This window comes from Labrus bergylta, chromosome 11, assembly GCF_963930695.1.
Source record: "Labrus bergylta chromosome 11, fLabBer1.1, whole genome shotgun sequence".
Lineage (NCBI taxonomy): Eukaryota > Metazoa > Chordata > Actinopteri > Labriformes > Labridae > Labrus > Labrus bergylta.
Genome location: NC_089205.1, coordinates 27,136,464 through 27,161,463, shown reverse-complemented (window position 1 = coordinate 27,161,463; position 25,000 = coordinate 27,136,464). Strand labels below are relative to the sequence as shown.

General features: G+C 39.6%; 1 protein-coding gene across 1 annotated transcript in view; it reads left to right on the top strand.

The window, feature by feature from the left end:
- Positions 1 to 8,280: 8,280 nt before the first annotated feature.
- myo7aa (myosin VIIAa) overlaps positions 8,281 to 25,000 on the top strand; it is a 33,381-nt gene continuing 16,661 nt past the window's right edge. The window contains 20 exon segments of the mRNA XM_065960103.1: positions 8,281 to 8,298; positions 8,403 to 8,516; positions 8,601 to 8,753; positions 12,480 to 12,664; positions 12,777 to 12,898; positions 14,136 to 14,278; positions 14,400 to 14,513; positions 14,691 to 14,759; positions 14,937 to 15,021; positions 15,560 to 15,636; positions 15,893 to 16,012; positions 16,732 to 16,874; positions 17,029 to 17,239; positions 18,113 to 18,248; positions 19,237 to 19,334; positions 20,891 to 20,940; positions 21,072 to 21,079; positions 21,276 to 21,301; positions 22,924 to 23,052; positions 23,741 to 23,899. Of these exon segments, the coding sequence (XP_065816175.1) occupies positions 8,281 to 8,298; positions 8,403 to 8,516; positions 8,601 to 8,753; positions 12,480 to 12,664; positions 12,777 to 12,898; positions 14,136 to 14,278; positions 14,400 to 14,513; positions 14,691 to 14,759; positions 14,937 to 15,021; positions 15,560 to 15,636; positions 15,893 to 16,012; positions 16,732 to 16,874; positions 17,029 to 17,239; positions 18,113 to 18,248; positions 19,237 to 19,334; positions 20,891 to 20,940; positions 21,072 to 21,079; positions 21,276 to 21,301; positions 22,924 to 23,052; positions 23,741 to 23,899 (2,160 nt within the window).

Here is a 25,000-nt window from a genome sequence, read left to right as displayed (position 1 = left end):
AGTAACCACAGGTTTCATGGGTGACAGGTACGGAGCTGCACCTTTAAAAAACTGTCTTCAGTTTGTCTTCTTCTCTGGTGCAGTATATGAAACATATGGGTGCAGAAAAGACTCACACACAAAAGAACAAAAGGAGTACAGACCGGACACTTGATTGAAATTATACTTATGACTGCAATTCAATAAGAATAATTTACATCAAGGCTTCTGTCTGTACTCCATTTATTGTTTGTGTGAGAATACTTGCTGTACCATTTATGCCAATCAATTCTGCAGCAAGTATGTCTTTTATTCAGACACTTGCAGTCCAGTGAAGTGATAAAATGTGTTTGGGAAATCTTTCCTGACCTCAGAGGTTGTTAGTCTGGTCTGGTTTGTTGTAAAAGAAAAAAAAAGGAACAAGTTGACTCAGAGATTTGGGAAAGTTTCCCACTTAGAAAAGAAAACTATTTAATCCCAAGGAGATTGAGGTTTTCTGTTTGATGCTTGTTTTTGTCCCTGCAGTTTTCAGTGCTTGGATGGAGATATTCATTCTTTCAGTCATTCAGCAGCTCTCTGTCTCGTTCATTAGACATCCACAAGACAGGCGTTGTGTGGTGTGTGAGAGAAATCAGCTCTAGCACATGGATGAACATAGTTTTTTGAGTCACCTGAATGCTTTTTTAGCTGGAGTAGTTCCAATATTTTTTACCAGCAGGGGGCAGAACACTCACCTGACGACCTCCCCTGCAGACTGATATTGTGCTCAGTGCAGTTACGCTTACTTTATATATTTTATTTACAGATACTCTGAAGTTTTGCATCACTACATTTAAGAAATATTTACTCAACTCCATTAATTTGAACCGTACAGGATATTTAAATGTTGACATTAAAAACATGAAACAAATCTGTCTCTAAAACAGCAGCTACAGTATAAAAGGAAACACAGTGATGATCTATCACTGTGTTTTAACCTATAAATAAGAAATAAATATCACAAGATTTAAAGAGTGTTCTCCAATAATTGTCCGTCATGAAAAAGGAATGCAAAATCACACATTCAATAATTGTCTTAATGTTAGTGTAATGAAGCATCACTGTTCTGCAAAAAAACAAAAAACAAAAACATCAAAAAACTTCCACTTATCATCTTGGGGAGCTCATCAGAAATTCAATAATTCAAAAAATCATTTTCACTCAATCTTGTCAAATAAAAAAGGACGGCATGTTTTCATTGTTAACAAGCTCCTTTTTTATAAATAATAATAACCTGTTGTCATTTGCAGAGAGCATAACATATATTTTAGGACACATTTCTGAAGTCTGAATTTGTTTCGCTGATGGTTCTTCAATATTTTTTATTAAGTATCATTAAATTGACGTATTACTACTTTTACTTGAGTGATAGATTGAAGTATTTCTAAATATAAAGGCTGTATTAGATTAAATTAAATATACTAAAAGTGTTTTCTAAGCAATGCTCGCTGCATTTTGTTGCTTGGCTTGCAGATGTTTCTTTGTGAAGTTAGCACAGAGTTAAAATGTCAATGTGTCCTGTCCACTGAGGCAGAGAGGAGAGCCCCGTCTGTCTGTGTTTTTATGGTCGTGTTAATTCAGTGACAAATACCAGTGCATTTAACGTGTCACTATATCTCACCCTGTGACCTTTGACGTATTAAAATGATCCATCTAAATGCAAATGAGCTGAGCTGGAGGTGCCTTTATCAATCATAACAACATTTGAAGGGTGTCTTGTACCCCCACGTTTAAACAACCATGACGTTTGAGCTTCAGGGTCCTGTGAGGGTCCAAATGTTCTTACAGAGGTTGTTCTTCAAACTGCTGACCTAAAGTGTTTCTGCACAAAACAGTTTTTTAAAGATGAGTAAAAAGTTTGTTAAACACCAGCAGAGGGCAGACCTGAACCTAAAGCAGACGTCATACCTGCAGACAGATAATAAGCAGTTTGCAGTAGTCAGCAGCCTGCAGTGTACACTTACAGTCTGTTAAATCAACCTACACTTTAAGGGTAACAATACACCACCAAGCTGCAGTTATGACTGTGAACACTGAGCCTCAACAGAAAGGCTTTAACTCTCTCTCTCTTCATCGAAGGCTCTTCTTGTTTGTAAACTATTTTCTCTGGATTTGATAGCTGTAATAAAAACTTACAAGGATATTATGAAGAGTGATGAGGAGGATGGTTTATTGGCTAAATCTAAACCCTAAGCCTTACCCTGAAGTGTTTTTTTCTTTTACAGTTTATATCCTCTGTGTGGATTGTTACCCTTCCAAACAGGAGTTACACAAGCTGCTGTAAGTGAATACCTGGCTCATGTCTGTCCTGAATTATTTACCTGAAGAGAGAAATGACGAGAACACCCATCCACCGCAGGCAGCATGAGCATTACATCAGTGCAGTCCTGCTAACACCTCACCAGCACTGAGTCTCAGGCGGGTTGTCCAAAGCCGGTTATGTTTGAGATAAATGAAAGTACAGGAGATTCTCTTCTGTTTATTAGGAAACTGCTGGGAAAAACCATCATGATTACACATTAAGCATACGTTATGTGCTTGATTTTCCCAAAACATGGAGACCTACAGTATATGTGCTGATGGATTACATGGCCATCCCACTGTGATGCAGTGTCTGGTTAGTCGCCCTGAGGCCTCCATCGACCTTTAAATTACTTGTGTACAAAGCCTCTTAAATGCCTGTGAGTTAAAATAACACAGTCCACATGAGACCGATGGGAGATGGATCTCTCGCAGCTAAATGTTAGCTTGAGGCCAAGTCAGCCATTTAGATATCAAACAGTTGTTTGTACTTTGGGAAAGTCTCAGTGAAAGGAATTCATATTCAAATGTGTTTTTTGTAAATGCAAGAGTGAATTTAAAATGATCCATTTCTAAGTTCCTATATGCATCTGCACATCGGTACATGTACTATAGGAGAAAAAAGTCCAATAAGAAATAAAAGCAATAAAAAGTTAGATTTATGGAGGAAGGTAGAGATAAAAAAGTTAAGAAATAAAGGACAGGAAGAAGAAGCCGTGTACAACAGGAGATAAAAAAGAGACACCAAACAGATCCTCCGTTAAATAATTCAACATGTGGTTTCTGATAGATGCCGTTGGCCCAGCTTGCTCCTATTTACTCTTTCATTGACCGTGTGTGTGTGTGTGTGTGTGTGTGTGTGTGTGTGTGTGTGTGTGTGTGTGTGTGTGTGTGTGTGTGTGAGACAGGTGCTTGGTGGTGTAATGTTCAGGTGGCTCAGTTTGCCAGACAGAGTATTTACTTAATTAAACTGACATACATGTCACACAGTCAAGCAACTATTCATCACACTAACAAACACTCACACACACACACATACACACACACACACACACACACACACTAACTCACATATCCTGCAACACACAGCTTTAGAGTTTGTCCGAAACAAACACAGAAAAAGCTAAATCTAATTCAACATTATGTTAACATCATCACCACAACAATAGTCGTATGTTGTGGTAAAGACGGAAAAGGCTAATGTTTACCATTTTGAACAGTTAGCGTGCACACATTTGCAGCAGGGGAAAGAAAAGTACAGCTCAAGTTGATTCTGTAGATTGCAGTCACCCCTGAGATATTTTCTAAGGATGTTGCTAGGCGACTAATTTCCATGTCAGATAAACACAAATTTTTAAAATAACAAACTAGCGTTAAGGAAAGAAAGAAAATCTGAAAACTGTTAAAACTGAGCATGTTTTATTGAAGTTGAATGGAAGCATGTCGTGTGCAGTCATTGTCTATGAGTGGTGTCATGTTTTAGACTGAACAGGATCACAGCGTCTGAAGGTAAATAAGGTCAAACTGAGTGTGGCTAACATTAGCGTTGCTAGCACCACCGGCCTGCAGTTCTCCTTGCAGGTTAATGTCCACATGCCTGTGCTGGTTAAGAATTGCTCCAATTGGGGCGCGCTGGTGGCACAATGGTTAGGGCGCGCGTCCCATGTAATGAGACTCTCGTCTCGAGCGGTAGGCCCGGGTTCACCTCCACCCGTGACCCCCCTCCGCATGTCATTCCCCACTCTCTCTCCCTGGTTTCCGACTCTATCCACTGTCCTCTCTCTGCATTAAAGGCACGAAAAGCCCAAAAAATAAATCTTCAAAAAAAAAGAATTGCACCGATAGATAAGCCAGTTAAACCTGACCGAGCCTTCCTACAACTTTACCTCCATTTTCTAGATCAAATACTGCAAACTGTGCTGCTCCAAAGAGATGCTGCTCTTCACTTGTTTACATACAGCCAGTTGACGGCCCTGTGGGGCACATGGCAGCTTGTACATACTTTTTGACCCGCACAGAGGGCCAACGTACAAAAAGAATAATTTGTTTAAATCACTTGTAATTCTGATGCCAACTACCGAGAGTGACAATGTTTATTGGTTTAGTCAGCAAGACAGGCAATGTCCTAGTTTTTTCAATAAAGTGTCAACCTGCTGGTGACGTCAAGTCAAAGAACTGAAAAAATCTGCTAGATTCATCAACCTGGAACCAAAAGTTAACAAAATGCCTAAGATACTTACTTCAAACTGACTGATTAGTTGACCAACATTGACGTGATGCATCAGAGGATAAACATGCTGTAGATGATTGTAGAAGTAGAAACAGTAGATACTGAAATAGACAGAGGAAGAGGATATTCATGCAGGTTTCCTCCTGACAGGACACCGTCCAGACTCTGGATGTTGTCTCATGTCTGGTTTGAAGTAAGACGTACTGTGGGGAAATTTCCTGTTCAGACTTAAAAGCTCAACATCCAAAACGTTGTATTTTAACCATGATCAATTTTGTAATTGTAACCCCTCCTGTTCGACAGGGATCGTCACCCGCTGTGTGGTGCATGGGAGAACAAAGTCCTCAGGGGCAAATCGCAATAAATTGTCTTTATACATTTTCAGGAGTGGATAAGTGAAAACAGCTTAAGACACAAAAATAACAGCATTTGTTTCTCAACATATACGAGACATACATTTATATTTACTTAACCAAGAGGAATTCTAGAGGTTGTCATAGCTCGACTTTGTTTGGAGCATAAACAGATGAAGTGACTTTGTTATAGTGATAATGAATCAAGGAGGTAACAAAGATTACAAGTTAAAGCTCATTGCCGTTAAACGCCTGTACTTTATATTTATCCTTGAAGAAATTCAACACCATAGGATACACCTGAGGAGGAGGTGACTTCTTGTTGCCATGGGCAACAGGGAATGTTGCAGGGGGCTGGGTTAACAAAGTATGAGTGTGTCAGAGAGAGAGAGAGAGGGAGAGAGAGAGAGAGAGAGAGAGAGAAGGAGGATTGTCCAAAAATGTCACTGAAGGGAAAACAACCTTCATTAATCTGAAACTGAGGAGAAAGCTGTTTTTTTATTTAAAAAGTTTTCTTCTTTAGGAGACAAAGTATGAAAGACAAGAAAGATACAGGGAGTGCAAACTAAAGCAGGAAGTTTAAACCTGTTTCACTTAAATATGTCTCAAACTGGACCTGATTCTTTACGTTTGGACTTTTCCATTTTTTAACTGATGGGTGAGAACCAAAGGTCACTGTCTCTGTGATCTGATGGATTTTAACCTTTGATGAATTTTGGACTTACCAGTTCTTTATGACAGCTTCATGTATTACCACTGAGACTGAGTTTGATATTCTACCTGGATATATTTGGAAATCGTCCATTCCAGAGGACATTTATGGTGCATAAATGTCGGACGCTCTTCTCCTGCAATAGAGGATTTTTTTTTCGTTTTGGTGGAGTAGAGGTGTTGGATTGGATATAATTTCTTTGAGTGTGTGAGTTTGTTGAACACACGTGAAGATGTACAGGCGGAGGAGCTATGTGGAGCTCTATGAGAAGGATTTGGCTAAATGGGCGCTGCTACGCAACGTCAACACAGTGATGAAACACAGCACACTTATGCCGGTATGCAGACACTTTGTGTGTGTGTGTGTGTGATCTCTCATGAGTGTGTGTTTTTATCTGATCAGTGTGGTGTGTGTCTGTCCTTGTTTCATGCATTAATTATCAATGATTCATTACGCTGCCTTGTTGTTATGGTATAATTTAGTGTTTTAATAATTGTGCTTGAATCACAGAAATGTGGTTTTCTGCTATTTGAATGCGTTTGGAATAACGAATCATAATTGTACATCTGAACACCATGTTTACATTTTAAGTGTACCTGTGTGTGTCTGTGTTTCTGTATGATTCTGCCTTGTTGTATGATATTAAAAACCACAAAGGCAACAATTTGTGGCAACGTCTGTTAGCAACCAAGTACATCTTAAACACAGTAGTAACAGATATTTAACTTCTGTTTTGAACATCATAGACATAAACAAACGTTTCCTTAGAGCAGGCTTTCCCAACCTCGGGGTCCTGACTGAAGGTGGGGCGCATGGAATTCAAATGTAGTCGCCCGAAATGTATATTTATTAATTAAAATGAAATATGTTGTATATTAATAATATATATTTAACACAGGCTACTCAAGTCATAACAAGGACCTATCAAAGTCTCTGTCTGTCATCTATTGTGCAGAAATGTCAGCCCAGCATTTCTTCCTCTATCCACAATAATATACATGAAAAAGCTAAATGTGGACTAAGATGAAGGTTTACTGGAACACAGTAGAAAAACGATTACATGATTAAAAACAAATTAATCTGAGCAAAAAGCTGTTTGTGTTTTGGATGTCTGGTGTTGTCAGAGTCGTGTGAAGTCAAAGTGGGATCACGAGCCAAAAAGGGTTGGGAAGCTCTGCCTCAGAGGAAAAGATACATGTGTAGTAAAATGCTAATTTGATTTCTCACATACACAGAAAACCTAAAATAGATCGTTGATATAGTTTTCATATTTCATATTCATGTGTCCAGTGAAGATCTAATGTGGAAGATTTCCAGTTCAGAATATGTTATCCTCCATCTTTTACTGAATGAGTCATCACAGGGGTGTTGAGCTCATTGTCCATGTTTTCACAATATTATTTTGTATTTCAAATTGGAGGAGAGTTTATCCCTGCTCTCTCTGCTCAGTTCAGTTACTATGACCAAATGAACGAGGAAACAATCTGTAACAGCAAACAATAAAAAACACTTACAAATAACGTGAATCATAAGTAAAAGAAAGTGAATCATACAGTCATGATTATCAGCAAGAACTCTGAACAGTGAGGTTGAGGTTCATGAGTAGCCGAGAAGAAATGCTTATCGCAAATCGTCTTAAGCATCAAAACAAGTTTTTCAGTGTAGCCAGTTAGTTTAGCAGAAGACCAAGGAGGAAACAGCTAGTCTGGATTTCAGAAGTCAAAACAATCTGTGTGTTCAGACCTCCTTTAACTCTGTCAGGCAAAGACAGAAGAGTTTCTTTGCAATACTGATGCTCGCTCCTGAGGTTTTTGTTTTTTTTGACATGTTTCAGAAAACATTTTGATCAGCGTCGAGCCAAGAGTCAGAGTGTCTTTATAATATTTCAGATATCCTCTTCATTCTCTATTTTATGATCATCTTTGAAGACTTGACTGACCTGCTAAAGTTTGATCAAACATCTTAAGGTGTTAGAGAATAAGTGATTGGTGTGCTGTGGGTCGCTGTTTCTGTTGGGTGATTGTGCAGTTTGCTGTTGAATTCAAACAGAAGGTTGTTCAGCACAAATAAAAGCCGGTTTGAAGGTATTTGAAGTATCCTCAAAAGTCTTTCAACCATTCGAACGGAAAAAAAACATTTTATCCACAATAAACAATATAAAAATAAACGTATTTACTTTTAAGTTGAGTCTGTATTTCTGGTTAGGAATGGACAAACAGTATGTTCTTGAATTCTTTCCACGTTAGCTTCACATATTAGCCCCACTGCTCTGTGGTGACTTTGTGTTATTGTTTGGAGTCTATTCTAACAGACTACAGGCGCAAGCCTCCAGCCTTAAAAGTTTCAGAAGCTTCAGAGTCGGTCTTGACCAGAACATCATCCGGGGTTTATTTCACTTTTCTGACGACTTACTGGAATTAATTTACAAACCCTGATGAGTCTGAGCAGCTACTACAGACGTAGTAAAGGAAGTAATATGATAAGAGGCCTTATCCAAGACCACAGAATGACATGGGCTGAGACATCTCACATGTCTGATGACTGAATCTCTTATAGGTGTAGTGTGACAAATGGTTACGATTCAATTATTAAACAACATCCTGAGAATTTGATTAAACAATCAAATGTATGGTCATAAGGAAGAAGCTCCTTTTCTGGTTCTGTTTATGATCGTACTCGTTAAAGTCATTCTGAGCCTGAATTCAAAATCTAACAAGTAAACAACACTGTGATCCCCGACCTAACCCAGGTACCCGTTTAATATCTTTGTTTCTTGGTTTCTTTCCAGGGCGACTATGTCTGGCTGGACCTGAAGACTGGTCGGGAGTTTGAGGTGCCGATCGGCGCCGTGGTCAAACTCTGCGACTCGGGACAGATCCAAGTGCTCGATGATGAAGGAAATGTAAGTCTGGAAACAGCTGTGGTCTCAGTCTCAGTGGTTGTGGTTCTTTTATTTCATTTCACCCACCTCCCCCTTGACCTGCAGGAGCACTGGATCTCCCCCCAAAATGCCACCAATATCAAGCCGATGCATCCCACCTCCATCCACGGGGTGGAGGACATGATTCGCCTGGGAGACCTCAATGAAGCTGGCATCCTCCGCAACCTCCTCATACGATACAGAGACAAACTCATATATGTGAGTGTTACTGCAATACTGTTATTTCACTACTGCTGTAGACTAGATCCTAGATATAATAACAACAGCTACTTATTCACCTGACATGGAAAACTCTTCAGTCCAAGCTTACCCCACTTCCACCAGGCATTAACACGGTATCTACAAATGTCATTCTCCTGCATCTGATCTGTGTTTCCTCATTATTTCAATACAACCCACAGTTAAATGGCAAATGATTTCTTACTGGTAGAACCCATAGATTTAGGTGTTCTCTCAACTTACTGGTTGGATTTCTCTCTTGAAATTTGTCAGATTGCCAGAAATATTTTGCTTTAACCAACACTTCCACAAATCTAATCAACAGAGAAGTTAGATTAAAAACTCCCCCCAAAACAATACATATGACTGTTCACTAAAACAGCTGATGCAGAGTAGCAGCAAATACCAGACCTACAGATGCAGGTAGGTTAATATTAAGAATGGACCGAGCAAAAGGCTCCTGGGATTGATTTTTAATATTCATAGCTCCTCCTGCTAACTGGCTAACCGGTCTAATCAATGATAACAGATTAAAACGATCTTCTATCACACAGCAATGAACCATGTGGATTAAACTTTATCATGTGAAACTGTGCAGCCTTTAACTGTCTTTGTTTTGTCACTCCTGTTTGTCAAGTATGTTACTTATTATATTTGTCATGTTATCTTATCATCTGATAACATTTTTTACTTTAGTTACATTTTGTTTGTGTTTACATATGTGCGTATGTAAACACAAACAAGCATAGTCATAGTCCGAGTTGACTTTTCGGATTTGGTCTTGGATAAACGTCTTGGGCTGTCCCAACCATCCACTCCCCCTTCTAGACCTTCTCACTCGTCTTTGCTCCCATTACAATTACAAGACCTAACTTTTGTATTTATTTATTTTATTTTACAGGGACATTGCATATTAATAAACATTTCTGTAAATGTTAAAGAGTTAGCAAAAATGCTAATTTACATCCGCTGTCCCTGGCCAGATTTTATAGAAGGCTCCCAAAAAATAAAATAAAATTCAGACACTGCTAAAAGCTACAAATAGAAATATCACGACAGTAATGAGGCAGACAGGTAAGCGATGTGAAAGTACATAAACCATGCAGGATACACATAAAGCAACATTTGGTTAATATAAAGAATGTATCTCAGGCATGGAGAGCATTGAGCAGACATAACAATGTACAAAATTAAACAGGTATTAATAAAAGCACGTATCCAATAACCTACTAAAGCAGATGTAACGTGCACACAACAGGACAAACTGAAGCCGTCTATGAGCAGGTGAACCAACCTCAGAGAGTCTCAGCATTTCTCAATGAGGATGTAGTAACATGCTCCAAGTGACAACAAACAGGCTGAGTGAAATGTTGCCGGGATCTTTCACTTCAAATCTTCTGACACTTGTAATGCATTTGCAAAAAGAGAAATTACCAACACTAGAAAAACCTCATCTTGCACATGTATAAATAAATATTGGCAAATGTTTCCATTCCATTTTGATTTTCTCGCTCGCTGTATGTTAGGAAATGTTGTAACAATAAAAATCATTATTAGCTGCTTGAAATAAGACCCATACTGCTGGACAGTATGTTCTTTGCTTGTCGGTTTATCTTGCCAACATCGCTGTGAATTCAATTTGTTTTCTTAACAGAGGAGCTTTGAAACTTCATCAAGTGCTTGAATGATCTTAACCAATACCATGTCATAATCACCTCTTCATCCTTCCTCAGAGTGGCCTGTTGGCTGCTTTTCTGCTCTCATTTAAATTTTCTTGCTTCTTTATTCTCTCTTATCCTTCCTGACCTCCTTCTTATCCCTTCCTTCAACCTGAATCCTCTGAAGACAAACTGTGGTGGCAGGGTAAGTCAGCTCATGCATGATAAGCATGACTCAGGAGAGATCCAGCATCAGTTTAAAGAATGCACTTAACACACACATATTTCATGAAAAACACAGCACAGCTGTCTGTAAACAGCACGCATGTTGCATGTAATACGTTTGACAAACACAATAAAAAAATGCATCATGTCATGACTGATGAGAAAACTTCACTTCTTAAATGATGATCATATTTTATGGTATATATTTGCTCAGACTAAGCAACAACAAGGAAAACCTATAGAGCAAGTTTTAAACTACAAGTACTTGGGTTTTATCCTAGATCAGGAACTTTCATTTAAAGCTCATATCAATAATCTGGTCACTAAACTTCACATGAAGCTTGGGTTCTTTTTTAGAAATAGAACCTGCTTCTCTCTCAGGGTCAGAAAGAAATTAGAGACAGCGACCTTCTTGCCCATTCTTGATTATGGGGACCTGCTTTAGTTGAGTGCGTCATCCAAATGTCTCAAGTCCTTGGACACTATTTTTCATTGGGCACTGAGATTTGTCACTGGCTGTAGTCGTCTCACCCACCATTGTGAATTGTATTTGAAATCGAACTTGTTTTCTTTGAGTGCACGCAGATACACACATTGGCTGACTCTAATTGATAAGGCTCTTTTAGGCTTGATTCCTTTATATTTGTGTGCTTTATTGCGGAGAACAAGCAGTCGCTATGCCTTGCGATCTTGTACTACACTTGTTCTATCTGTTCCTCGGGTAAGGACTGAATCAGGAAAAAGAGCTTTCAGCTCTGCTGCCCCCTCGGCATGGAATACTCTACAGACTGAACTAAAACTCCCTGAACTTATTCCACTTGGAGCTTTCCATTCTATCTTGAGGGACAGACAGCGTGAGACCATTGAACAGTGCCTGTGTTTTTAAAATCTTAAATTGTTGTGTCACAGCTCCCTCACTTTCTTTTTATTGAAACACTATGTTATTAATCTGCACTGTCACTTCATTGTAACTGTTCTTTTGACATGTGCTGCTGACTTCTTGGCCAGGTCACCCTTGTGAGAGAGATCCTGATCTCAATGGGTTCTTATCTGGTTAAGTAAAGGTTAATAAAAAAAGAAAAAGAAAAAGCTCAGAGCTGCAGCCCGGGTACAAGGTGATTTGTGACCAACATGGCCGCCTGTTCTCAAGTGGCCAACACTGATACGCTCTCATTGTCATCCTCACCATCTGAGCGACGAGCCCCGTGTCATCCTCATCTCCCCTCCGACTGCTGCAGCTCCCTGCTCTCTGTCTCTGATGTCGCTGTGTGAGCAGAGAGCGCAGAATCTGAAGTTTAATAGATTTTTAGTATGACTTCATGTTTAATTAAGAAACTGCACACAACTCAGAGTCAGAAAACAAAACTGGACACTGAGAATTTTATGGATTTTTTTTTTTGTTATTTCTGAATTAATTAAATAATTGAGACAATACAAATAAAAGTTTAGTTGCATGGACAATTAACACATCAGCTGTTCAGTACTAAATATCTTTTTTGCAGCCCTGATCCTAATGACACTTTCAGATACAGAGCTACTAAACAAACATGAAAATGCATGTGCCCATCTGTGTATGAAATGTGTATTTCTGTGTCTGCATACCTTTTTTAAAAACATATGTTTATGCCATTTTTACTAAAAAAGGATTGTGTGACCAAAACTGATCCATGAGCTGGACTGATGATGATACTGTATGAAGCAGTTTTATTTGTCCCATTGGATCAAAGGATCTGAATTCTTCCACCACAATGCTGAACATATGGAAACTTTTAGGAAAGTACCTCAGACTAAAAAGACATTTTTTTGTTTCCTGTGTGTGCAGACTTACACGGGCTCCATCCTTGTGGCTGTGAACCCTTACCAGCTGCTGCCCATCTACACAGCCGAGCAGATCCGCCTCTACACCAACAAGAAGATCGGGGAAATGCCTCCCCACATCTTTGCCATCGCAGACAACTGTTACTTCAACATGCAGAGGAACAACCGTGATCAGTGCTGCATCATCAGGTAGAAAAGAGAACAGACCGGCAGCATCATGCAGCTTTAACTAGAAGTACAATCTTTATCACAACCCTGTGTTATTCTTAAGCTCCTTTTATGTGTTTGTGTGATCTCATAGTGGGGAATCGGGAGCAGGGAAGACAGAAAGCACCAAACTGATCCTTCAGTTCCTGGCAGCCATCAGCGGTCAACACTCCTGGATAGAACAGCAGGTCCTGGAAGCAAACCCTATACTAGAAGGTAGCAACACACACACAATCACAATCACAGCACCCAGAAGCAATTCAAAACTTCAGTGCAGTCCAGTGATTTACAAATCCTACAGCTGCTCCCGACACTCTGGCATTAAGTTTATATGTTCATATATTTCTTGTATAATTATAAAAACTCTACCTACAATGTAAAAATAATGAACTGAAGGACCAGATGATAAAATGTGTCATCGTTTGTGTCCATTGAAATGTGCGACTATATCTGAGTACGGGATAACACAATGTTATCTGTCTGACCTACTGCAGAGAGGAAATAAGATATGCAGGCATCATTTACACTTTAATCAAGCTCAGTGTTAACGTCTCACCTAAAGGAAAAACAATACTGCAACGTCACACCACAGTGCACTGAAGGGATCTCTGAACGGGCCTATGGGGCAAAGTGTGAGGGGCCAAGGGAGTCGGGGGGCCCCTTAGACGAGGCCTGTGTTTGAAGACTCTACAACTTTTTTCTTGTCGTTGGAGTAATGTGGTTATTATAATGGAGACAAAAACAATACAAAAAATACTTCAGAGGGATGCAATAAAACACCTAAGACAAACAAAAATGAGAAAAAAAGACCAAACAAAAAAATGTGTAGCTCTTTCTCTTACTCCAAAAGGACTTTAGGGGAGCTTTTAAACGTTTCTGCCAAAAGGCCCCTTGACTCATAACCTGTCCATTTAAGATGTCATGTTTTAGTCTCTGTTCAAACTCACAGGTCCTCCATTATAAAGCACACAGTGAACACATTTAAACACAAGTTAGACAGGGCAGAGGACAGTTGTAGACATCAAACCAACAATTGTATCAGACACAAACAATTTTCAACATTTGTTTCAGGTCTACATCTTCATTACATTTATGGTTTCTTGTAAGAGTTCTTAGTGATAGGATACATCATGAAAAACACACAGAGGTTCACACATGATGGTGGGTTCATGCTCACATATCAGTGCGGTAAATGGTAAACGGACTTGAGGGTCAAATTGCACTTTTCTAGTCTTCGCTTTTACACACCTACCCATCCACACCTAATCACCGCTGAGTAAGCAGCAGAGCCACCTTGGGATTAAAGGTCTTTCCCAAGAACTCACCAGACATTTGGCTGCAGAAGCTGGGGATCGAACCCCTGACCCTCAGGTTGAGAGATGACTGACCATACCACTGTTCCACAGCATGCATCAGATTTTATAACAACAGGCTTCTTTGTGTTTTCTCAAAGCCTTTGGAAACGCTAAAACAATCCGCAATGACAACTCATCTCGTTTTGGCAAATACATCGACATCCACTTCAACAAGAGAGGAGCCATCGAGGGAGCCAAGATAGAGCAATACCTGCTGGAGAAGTCCAGAGTCTGTCGGCAGGTACGACACACAAAGTTTTCTCAGTGATCACCTGTGAGTGAATGATGTGATGATGACACACCTCTCTCTCTCTCTCTCTCTCTCTCTCTCTCTCTCTCTCTCTCTCTCTCTCTCTCTCCAGGCGTCTGATGAGAGGAACTATCACGTCTTTTACTGCATGCTCAAAGGCATGACTGCAGAGGAGAAGAAGAAACTGGGGCTGAGCAAAGCCACCGACTACACCTACCTGACCATAGTGAGTCAAGTTCCTCCTTCAGATTGTCCCTTTCAACAAGAACAACAGAGATGAGTGATAAGAAGATGAGACACTATCAACAATAGAATCTTCATTAATATTTAATTACGTCCAAGATGTATTTTTTTCCTTTTGAAGCAAACTTGATTTCCCATCCATCCCTGTGTGTCTCTGCAGGGTAACTGTACAGTGTGCGACGGCCGAGACGACCTGAAAGAGTACTCCAACATCCGCTCTGCAATGAAGGTCCAGATACAAACCACACCCTGAGAATATGTAGAAAGACAAACTTTAACTTTAGCTGCTTTCTATTTAAAGTACAGAACAGATAAATAACCTGCTTGTGTTTAAAGATAACTGGAAGGTGATAAACTTTTTTTTGTCAAATCAGGATTTACAGTTTGAATTTGTTTTGATCTGCAGGTTCTGATGTTCACAGACAAAGAGAACTGGGAGATTACCAAACTGCTGGCTGCTATATTACACATGGGAAACCTCAGATATGAAGGTAAAGCTTCCTGCTGAAGGAGCTCAGATTCTTAAATCACTGAAATGTTTGATACTGTTGTAATGTTTGGTACTGCTCCTGCATGGTCACTAACTCCGTCTCCCTCTAGCTGTCAAAGTGAACAACACCATCAGATACTGAAAGAGCAAGAACCGAACATTAGTTCAAAAGTTCTCGTAAAAATATTAACGATGCAAATACAACATTAATGATCGGAAGTGTAAAGGAAACTTCTCCCTTGAGTTTAATGTTTTGTTGTTGTTAGTTTAATGTTTTGTTGTTGTTAGTTTAATGTTTTGTTGTTGTTAGTTTAATGTCTTGTTGTTGTTAGTTTAATGTTTTGTTGTTGTTAGTTTAATGTTTTGTTGTTGTTAGTTTAATGTTTTGTTGTTGTTAGTTTAATGTTTTGTGTGAGGAGTTGAGAAAGCCAGCTGACAGATGTTGTCGTTTTTTAACCTCTTGTGCACACTCAGTCATTTTTCTTACAGTACAACTTTCAGATTATCTTTATAAACCCTGATGATCTTTGACCCCGCAGCTCGTAACTATGACAACCTGGATGCCTGCGAGGTTGTCCGCAGTGCTCACCTCACCACAGCTGCTACGCTACTGGAGGTGACACACACACACACACACACACACACACACACACACACACACACACACACACACACACACACACACACACACACACACACACACACACACACACACACACACACATAAATATCAAACATCTGTTTGGGTGAGGTAAGGTGCATCTCAATGTATGTGTGTGTGTGTGTGTGTGTGTGTGTGTGTGTGTGTGTGTGTGTGTGTGTGTGTGTGTGTGTGTGTGTGTGTGTGTGTGTGTGTGTGTGTGTGTGTTCAGGTGGACGGTAAGGATCTGATGAACTGTCTGACCAGTCGTACTCTGATCACTCGAGGAGAAACCGTCTCCACGCCGCTCAGCATGGAACAGGCTCTGGATGTGCGCGATGCTTTTGTGAAGGTAAAACATGTTTGTATACTTATAAAATCTAACTTAAAGCTTGGCTAACGAGGGTTTTCGACCTTAAGTGTCATCCTACTTTTTTTTTTTTTTACACTCAAATAGGGTTAGGGGGTACCCATCACTCTTGCTATTTGCTGTAAGAAATGTAAAAATGCTGTTTCTTCAGAGTGCTGTGAATCATCTCATCTCAAACCCCATGACACCGTGCCAGATGTTTAAAATAACCATGTAGGAAGATTCATTTTATCACTGATGGCCTCGTTTAAACGTTCAGGTCATATAGAGATATCAGTATTGATTTCAGTTTGTTTCATAAGCAGCTAAAAAAACTCCTCACTGCTTTAAGATCAAATGTTAAATGAAGTTTTTCCCTCATCAAACATCTGCAAATCTGCAAAAGTATTTATAAAAACTGTTAACATCCTTGTTTACTTTCTACCTCTTCTTCTGTCTTTGTTGACACACTGCAGTGTTTTAAATGAGCAACATCGCCACCTGCAGCTCAGTGTAGGAGTGACATGTTCATGACAGTAAATTAAGGGTCTTTAGGTTGGACAGGAGAAGAATTGAATACATTACACTTTGGGCTGTGAGAACTAGTGATGAGCATTATTGGGGATATTATTTAGACTAAACAATTAGTCTGAAAATAAAATGCAGATTGATGAAGTGAGGAAAATGCCTGTGTTTGTGTCGTTTGTGTTTGTTGTTTGCAGGGAATTTACGGCAGGTTGTTTGTGTGGATCGTGGAGAAAATCAATGCAGCTATTTATAAGCCTGCGTCATTACAACCCAAAGCTCTCAGACGCTCCATCGGACTGCTGGACATCTTCGGCTTTGAGAACTTCACAGTTAACAGGTACAACATGAACATAGTAACACACACATGCACACATATGTTGTTCTCACTATTCACCTCTGCAGCTCTGTGCAGCCTGAAATGAAGCTGGCCTCTTAAAGACTCCAATATTTCAGATTAAACATCCATGTCTGACATTGCATCATCTCTGCAGCTTTGAGCAGCTGTGCATCAACTTTGCCAACGAGAACCTGCAGCAGTTCTTTGTGCGCCACGTCTTCAAGCTGGAGCAGGAGGAGTACAACCTGGAGAACATCAACTGGCAGCACATCGAGTTCACCGACAACCAGGACGCTCTGGACATGATCGCCATCAAACCCATGAACATCATCTCGCTCATCGACGAGGAGAGCAAGTTCCCCAAGGTACACACACTCGGGATGGTGGACAGTGGAAACTTCCCTCAAAGGTCAAAGCTGTCACACTTATAAACTGAGGAACGATGATGTGAAAGGTGCAGCTGATAAACCCTGAAGGATTTAGCTTCTGAATCTGCATTATCCTCCAGCTGAGCTTCATATTCTCAGCAGATTGTTGTCCAGATCAGTTTTCTGTCTGGATTCTCTCACTGCTCCCATCAAGTTGTTTTCAGAGTGTTAGCTCCAGAAAACCCAGAGTAACCTCGGGGAACAAAACCAAACTGCAGACTGCCAAAACAGAGTGAACATCTGACTTATATTTACTCAACACTTTGGGCTTTAAAGTAGGGATGGCTAACGTTAGCAGTGCTAGCCCACTCCTCCTTGAATGTTGATGTCAAAACTCCTTAAACACACTGATGTGGTCGATATGCTGTTTTAACCTGACACAGCCTCAAATTCTGAGAACAAAAAACTGCCAAACCGTGCCGCTCCTTTGAGATGCTATCTGCTCCCTGTGCTTGTTTACATCCTGGCAGTAGAGCGAGCACATTAACCGGAGTTACAGCAGCTGGCGGGTTGCTGCGTTGAAGATTGTTCATATCTTTGACCGGATTGATCGTTTGTTTAACCAACTTTTACTTCTGGAGCAGACGAGTGAGGGAGACGATGTTTAACAGTCGACTGAGCGCACACATCCCGACTTTAAAGAAACATTTTACTTTTGTCTTTGTGTGTGTGTGTGTGTGTGTGTGTGTGTGTGTGTGTGTGTGTGTGTGTGTGTGTGTGTGTGTGTGTGTGTGTGTGTGTGTGTGTGTGTGTGTGTGTGTGTGTGTGTGTGTGTGTGTGTGTGTGTGTGTGTGTGTGTGTGTCCTTCAGGGCACAGACACCACCATGCTGAACAAGCTGAACTTCCAACACAAAGTCAACACTAACTACATCCCTCCCAAGAACAACCACGAGACCCAGTTTGGCATCCAACACTTCGCTGGAGTCGTTTTCTACGAGACACGAGGTCAGAGTCTCTTCACACTCAGAGAGATTTAAACTTCTTTAATGTAAGAGAATATAAAGACAAACAGAGGGAGCTAGACTGACGTGTTTGCTTCTGTAATTTCTGCTAAATTCACGATTGATGATCAGAGAACAAGAGCAAACCTCTGTTAAATCTGCTCTCAGGTTTTACATGCTGTACATTATTCTGTGTGTGTGAGTTTGTTAATGTGTATTTATGAGTCAGTGTGAGGCTCTGTGTCCACCTACCATTTTTTCCGGGCAGAAACGTGCTGGCTGTGTGCTCGGGAGCACTTGCACTTGTTTGTGCGCTGAGAAGAAAAGCGCTGCTCTGACCTGTCGCTATGACAACAGTCTGTTGTATAACCAACACTGATCTGTTACTTTTTACTGCATGTTTTTTATTTGAGATCGTTTTTACCCCAACAGACACGGAGCAGAGAGAATAGTGGTACAAAATACAGGAAATATCAAACATTTGGAAAAGAGCGCCGGGGATATCGACAACGCCTTTCTGAAAAGTTGAAAGATTTTCAACTCCAAGCGCTCGGAGTCGCCGCACAATTAAAGCCAGAGTGCTCAGAAAAATAGATTTTGGGCGCTGCGCTTTTCTCCGGACGACGACCTGCTGCTGCAAACGCTCTCTCCTCGTTGAAAACAGTTGGCAAAAGACGCTGGCCCTCACAAAAACGCTGGGTGGACACAGGTCCTTAGGGTTGATGCTAAACCTAGGTAATAAATTCAGATATGATTCAAGTAAAAAACAAACGATATCGATACTTATTTCAATACCACGGCAAAAAAAGTCGTAGTAGGCCCATATTCTCTTTAGCTTGAAGCAGCTTTCAGGTTAGAATACTCCTGAAGATCTGGAGTTAATTAAAGATCATTTCTATTTGATAATATTGGTCGTTACTATAATGGAAACAGACCGTGTTTAAAACATGTGGTATCGAGGAACTGAACCGACCTTTCACTGTGTCCTGCAGGCTTCCTGGAGAAGAACAGAGACACTCTGTACGGAGACATCATCCAGCTGGTTCACTCGTCCAAGAACAAGTTCATCAAACAAATCTTCCACGCTGATGTCGCCATGGTACATCACACACACACACACACACACACACACACACACACACACACACACACACACACACACACACACACACACACACACACACACACACACACACACACACACACACACACACACACACACACACACACACACACACACAGTCCACTGTCCGGTCAAATAACAGCATAAAAGCCCAAAAACAAATCATTAAAATAAAGAAGTAAATCAGCCTTTACAGATTTTCTGGCTTCAAACCGAGTGATGGATGCTACAAACATCTGATTGGACTAACAGTTAAACTAAACCTCACAGGAAGCTCCGACTTTTCTTCTTCTAATGTTTCTCAGTAATGTCCAGCTCCAGCTCAGAGCTAACATTACTGTCCTCTTTGCCTCCCCTCTGTGTGTCCCTGTGTCCCTGTGTCCCTGTGTTTCTGTGTTTCTGTGTTTCTGTGTGTGTGCTATCTAATGTTTGTGTGTGCTATCTAATGTTTGTGTGTGCCGCTTCATGTCAGTTTCTGTGTGGTTGTGCTGCTGGTAGCTCGGTAGGTCTTCCTGCTAGATCTCCTCTCAAGGTAAAATTAAAATTAGTCCTTCAAACGTCTCCGTCACTGCATCCGTTCATCTCCTCATCTTTTCATCATATTAAATTAATTCAATATTTTATTTCAGCCTTTTTTCATCCCAAACTCATAGTTTTATTTTCAGCATGTCTTCTCAGCTTAATATTTAAATTTAAGTTATATTTGTTTTGAGATTGTTTTCATTTTCTTCATCTTTGTCCTGAAATGTTTTAACCCTGGTTAGCCGTATAAAGCATGTTTTCTCTTTTAAAAAAAACTGTTATATCAAAAATTAATCAGAACTCAGGTGATCTTTCTATGAAAATACACATAAAGAGTTTTTTTTGTATCACTTATTATCATTCAATTGATTTATTAAGTTTCCACATGTATTGGTTTTAAATGTATCATTTGAAAATTAGGAAAACATTTTTTTACACAAGTCCATCATGTCTGTCTCATAGACTGTAAAAATAATCTGTCTGTGTTGGCAAGTTAGCTCAGTCTGCTAAAGTTCACATATATTTGGCAATACCTCAGTAAGTAGCCTATTTTGCATTATATTACCTGGTAAACTATGCAACGGTTTCAAATAGCTATAATGCCACTTTATTGTATCAGGACAAGTATTATTATATAAATAAATAAAGTTTAGTTAATTAAACAATCTGCTTGTTTGTTAACATCTATGTGATGTGCAATTTATGTAGCTACTTCCGTTATTTAAAATTCAACATTATTAAAAAAAAAACAGATTTAAGTTGAAAGTATTTACCGGAAGTGTGAACGTTGATGTCCTGTTACAACATCTACCTTGATTTGTCATTTTGATGTAGTTCCTCTCAGTGTCCGCTAGAGGGCAGCAAACTATCGCTGAATGTGTTATAGAGCCAGGAACGACCGTGCGAGTATGTGACAGCTCGGTTAATATTTACAGTCGGTATCATTTTATTAGCGGGAGGAAGAACAAAAACTGTCCACATTTAGACTCCTCTTTTTGAAGATGGTGAACTTTTAAGCACCGTCTCCAGCTGTAAACAACTTTATCATTCTGTTTATTAACTACACAAGAGGTCATCACTAAAACTAAGCATTCAGACCAAACGTTTAATAAATGACTCACCATTTGTAGATCGATGTAACACACAGAAATCCATCCATTGTTCTTGTCTTAAACACATCAGGTCCCCCGGTGTTACAGCGAATAATGCTACACCGGTACTCCATAACACCGGTGTTATGTAGAGATTTGTTACCGCGCTAATATGGAACACCCGCCCATTCGATGGCTGTTAGCACGTTAGCACGTAGCCTCTCTTTTCCACCAAGCTTCCTCTTTCTCTTCGTAAAGGTTGTTTGGTTGAGTTTCGGGTTTCTATCGTGTCCAGTCTCCTCTGTAAGGAACTATTTGTCAGTTTAAAAGTCGCCATGACATTGACATTAACTGGATTTATGTAAATTACACGGAAGTGAGCTGTGATGTTAGCTTTATAAACCGTGTTCCCTCTCCTTGACCGCTAGAGGGCGACACGTACTCGTGGATTCAGAAATAACTTTTAAACATTTAATGATTAATATTTATTTCACACTGTCATTGGCACAGAATATATTGCAATTATGAATTTTAGACTTTGAAATAAAATTAGTATTAACATTTTAAAAGGCGATAACAAGTAACGCCATGAATTTATTGTGGCGCTGCAGTTCTTCACTGTGACCACAAGAGGGCAGTAAAGCTGCCAGTGGACGTTCCTCTGTCAGCTCCTCTGTTGTAAAGACAAACACAATAACATGTTAACAAACCGGTTAAAACCTTTCAAAATAAAACAATACAGTGAAGCTGCTGGTTCAACAGGCTCATATGAAAACAAGGTTTGCTAACTTGTAAACGTTTTTACCTTCGTGGTTAAAAGTCTTTACAGTTAGTTACTTAGTTAGTTAGTTACTTAGTTAGTTAGTTAGTTAGTTAGTTAGTTAGTTAGTTACACTTAGGACGAACACAAATCTGGTCACAAAATTGAACGGTAACAGAAAACAACATAACATCTAACTTTAACTTTCAGCTGAGGATCCTTAAATTGAGAGATTTTATATCCTTTGTTCGCGAAATTCATTCAGACATCTTTAATATCCAATGAAAACTAATTTTCTTTATGTGTCTTTGTGTTTAATATAAACATACATAGTGTAGATTAGCATCTTTGATGAAGCTGATGCATCTTTCTTTTATGTTTGTGTGAAGTTAAAACAGGTAAAAAAAAAAAAGCTATAGTTATTTTCCTGAGCTTAAAATACAGAATTATTTCTCCATTGGTTTCAAAAGGTCCTGGTGAGTGTTTGCTGCTTTGAAGCTGTGGACATATTAAATAATAATAATAATAATAATAATAATAATATACTGTAATATAAATAAGAAAGGGTGCAGGACTAGAGGTTGCTGAAACAAAAAATATTTCCATTATCTATAAATATGCCAATTAATTTCTGCTTAATTCGTTATGAAGAATCAGAAAATTGTAACAAAGTCCTTTAATTTAAAACTAATCTATTTAAAGCATAGATTTGTTTAATTTGACCAACATTATTTTAATTGCATGCTGAAGAACATCTTCAAATCCTTTGTTTTGTGAAGCTGGACTCATTAAATACTCCTCAGTTTCACTTTACAAAAATAGTTTCTGATGGATTTATCTGTCAAATAAATCAACACAAAGCTATTTTCCTGCAGCTCCACCCTCTGGACATATTTTCCTCTTTCTGTCAGAACTTTTGATTGGCTTTTAAACTCTGAACCTGCAAAGTCAGCCGGACCGAGACTTTTATATTTAGAGACACAAAAAGAGGAAAAAGGTTCATGTCAGAGCCCAGGAAGAGAAAAGAAAGAGTCCTCATTGTTTCTGACCCTGACACTTTCTACACTGTTGTAAATCCCTGTGTGTGTGTGTGTGTGTGTGTGTGTGTGTGTGTGTGTGTGTGTGTGTGTGTGTGTGTGTGTGTGTGTGTGTGTGTGTGTGTGTGTGTGTCCAGGGGGCAGAGACCAGGAAGCGTTCTCCCACACTCAGCAGTCAGTTTAAGAGATCTCTGGAGCTGCTGATGAGAACTCTGAGCGTCTGTCAGCCTTTCTTTGTTCGCTGCATCAAACCCAACGAGTACAAGAAACCCATGGTGAGTACTTTCACTTTGTCTAAACATTTGAAAGGAAACAATTCAGTCAGACAAAAGTTGCCTGTAAAGCTATAACCAGTGTTTTCTGATAGAGTGATTCTGCAGCTGCTGGCAGACAAAATATCTAAAGCAGTGACACAACTCCACTAAGAGGAGGGTTACATCAGGGTTTGTTTTCAAGAGTTGCTCATATCATGAATAAATATCAAATTCCTTAAAGGCCAAGATGACATTCCTAAAAATACTTGAATTGTTCACAACCCAAAGATATTTGTTTACTGATTAAGGCGAAGAAAGAACCAGAAATGTTCTCATTTTAGAGACTTTGAAATAGATAGTTTCTCCCTTTTGTAACATAGTAAGGTCATTAATAACTGCTGATGAACTTATCAGGTAAATGCTGATTATTACAGCTGTAAATTAATGTTTTGACTAGGTTAAACTTAGAACTTGGTAAAGTTGTTTTCTTTGGATGTAATTATTATTACCTCTTTATGATGTCACTGTGTCTGATATTTGCCTCTCTCTGCAGATTTAAAGAAAAGTGTTTGATGGTTTTACATTCAGCCACTGGGTCACAAAATATCAAAAATGTCAAACAAAAAACACTATGTGTGTGTGTGTGTGTGTGTGTGTGTGTGTGTGTGTGTGTGTGTGTGTGTGTGTGTGTGTGTGTGTGTGTGTGTAGTTGTTTGACAGGGAGCTGTGTGTGCGACAGCTGAGGTACTCGGGTATGATGGAGACTATTCGGATCCGCCGTGCAGGATATCCAATCCGCTACACCTTTGTGGAGTTTGTCGACCGTTACAGGGTGCTCATGCCCGGGGTCAAACCGGCATACAAACAGGTATGGTGTGTGTGTGTGTGTGTGTGTGTGTGTGTGTGTGCGTGAAAAGTCACTCGACTCGACTGAATATGACAGGATTTATTTTCCCTGAGACGCTTTTTAAGTCGTGTCGGGTTAAATTTAAGAAGCAGACAATTGCACATAAAATAGCGGTCGTGTGTGTGCGCATGTGTGTGTGTTAATGTGTGTGGTTGTATGTACAGTATGTGTGTTTTTTATGATGCCGTGTTTTCTCTCATCACCTGATGTGTGTGTGTGTGTGTGTGTGTGTGTGTGTGTGTGTGTGTGTGTCTTTGTTTGGTCACCCTGCAGTTTTTCCCACAATCCACCAGCTGTCTGTTTTCCTTGGACCCCTTCATGTTATGGTTTCCTCCCTCACTCTGCCTATCTGCAGTGTGTGTGTGTGTGTGTGTGTGTATGTGTGTGTGTGTGTGTGTGTGTGTGTGTGTGTGTGTGTGTGTGTGTGTGTGTGTGTGTGTGTGTCCGTCCTTCTGTGTTTCTTTAAAAACAGTTAAAGGTTTGGTGTTGACCTAAATTTTGTTTTTATTTTCTCCTGAATAAAATTCTAATCTTAATTTTTTTGTCTCAGTTTGGGCTCAGATAAACGTTTCACAGTCACATATATATTTTCAAAAAGTATTCTCACAATCAAAACCTTTAAATGATTTAAAAATAAATGTAGGAAAGTAGAGGCTTTTTTGTTTAAGCTCACATCTGGATGAAGTTAATACGTTTGTGGACTTTCCCAAAGGCTACAGCTGTTTTTCAGTGTTGGTGATAACGCTCACTGTGAACTTGTTCAACATTAAACCTGCAAAGAGGATTAGAAATATTTAATTATTGGGGCGCCAGATAGCCTACTGGTTATTCCTCACGCCCTCTAAACAGAGGCTATGGTCCTCGTTGCAGTGGCCCTCGGCCTTTTGCTGCACGATTTACAGTAATAAAGGCAAAAATGGCCCCAAAATATAACTTTTTTTTGTTTTTATTCTTTAATTTACAAATTGTAAACGACAAAAATCAACCGAGTTTTGATACATATAGTTAGTAGATACAGTCACTGTTGGTTTTTGTCTCCCAGAGCTGAACATGTTCAAACTA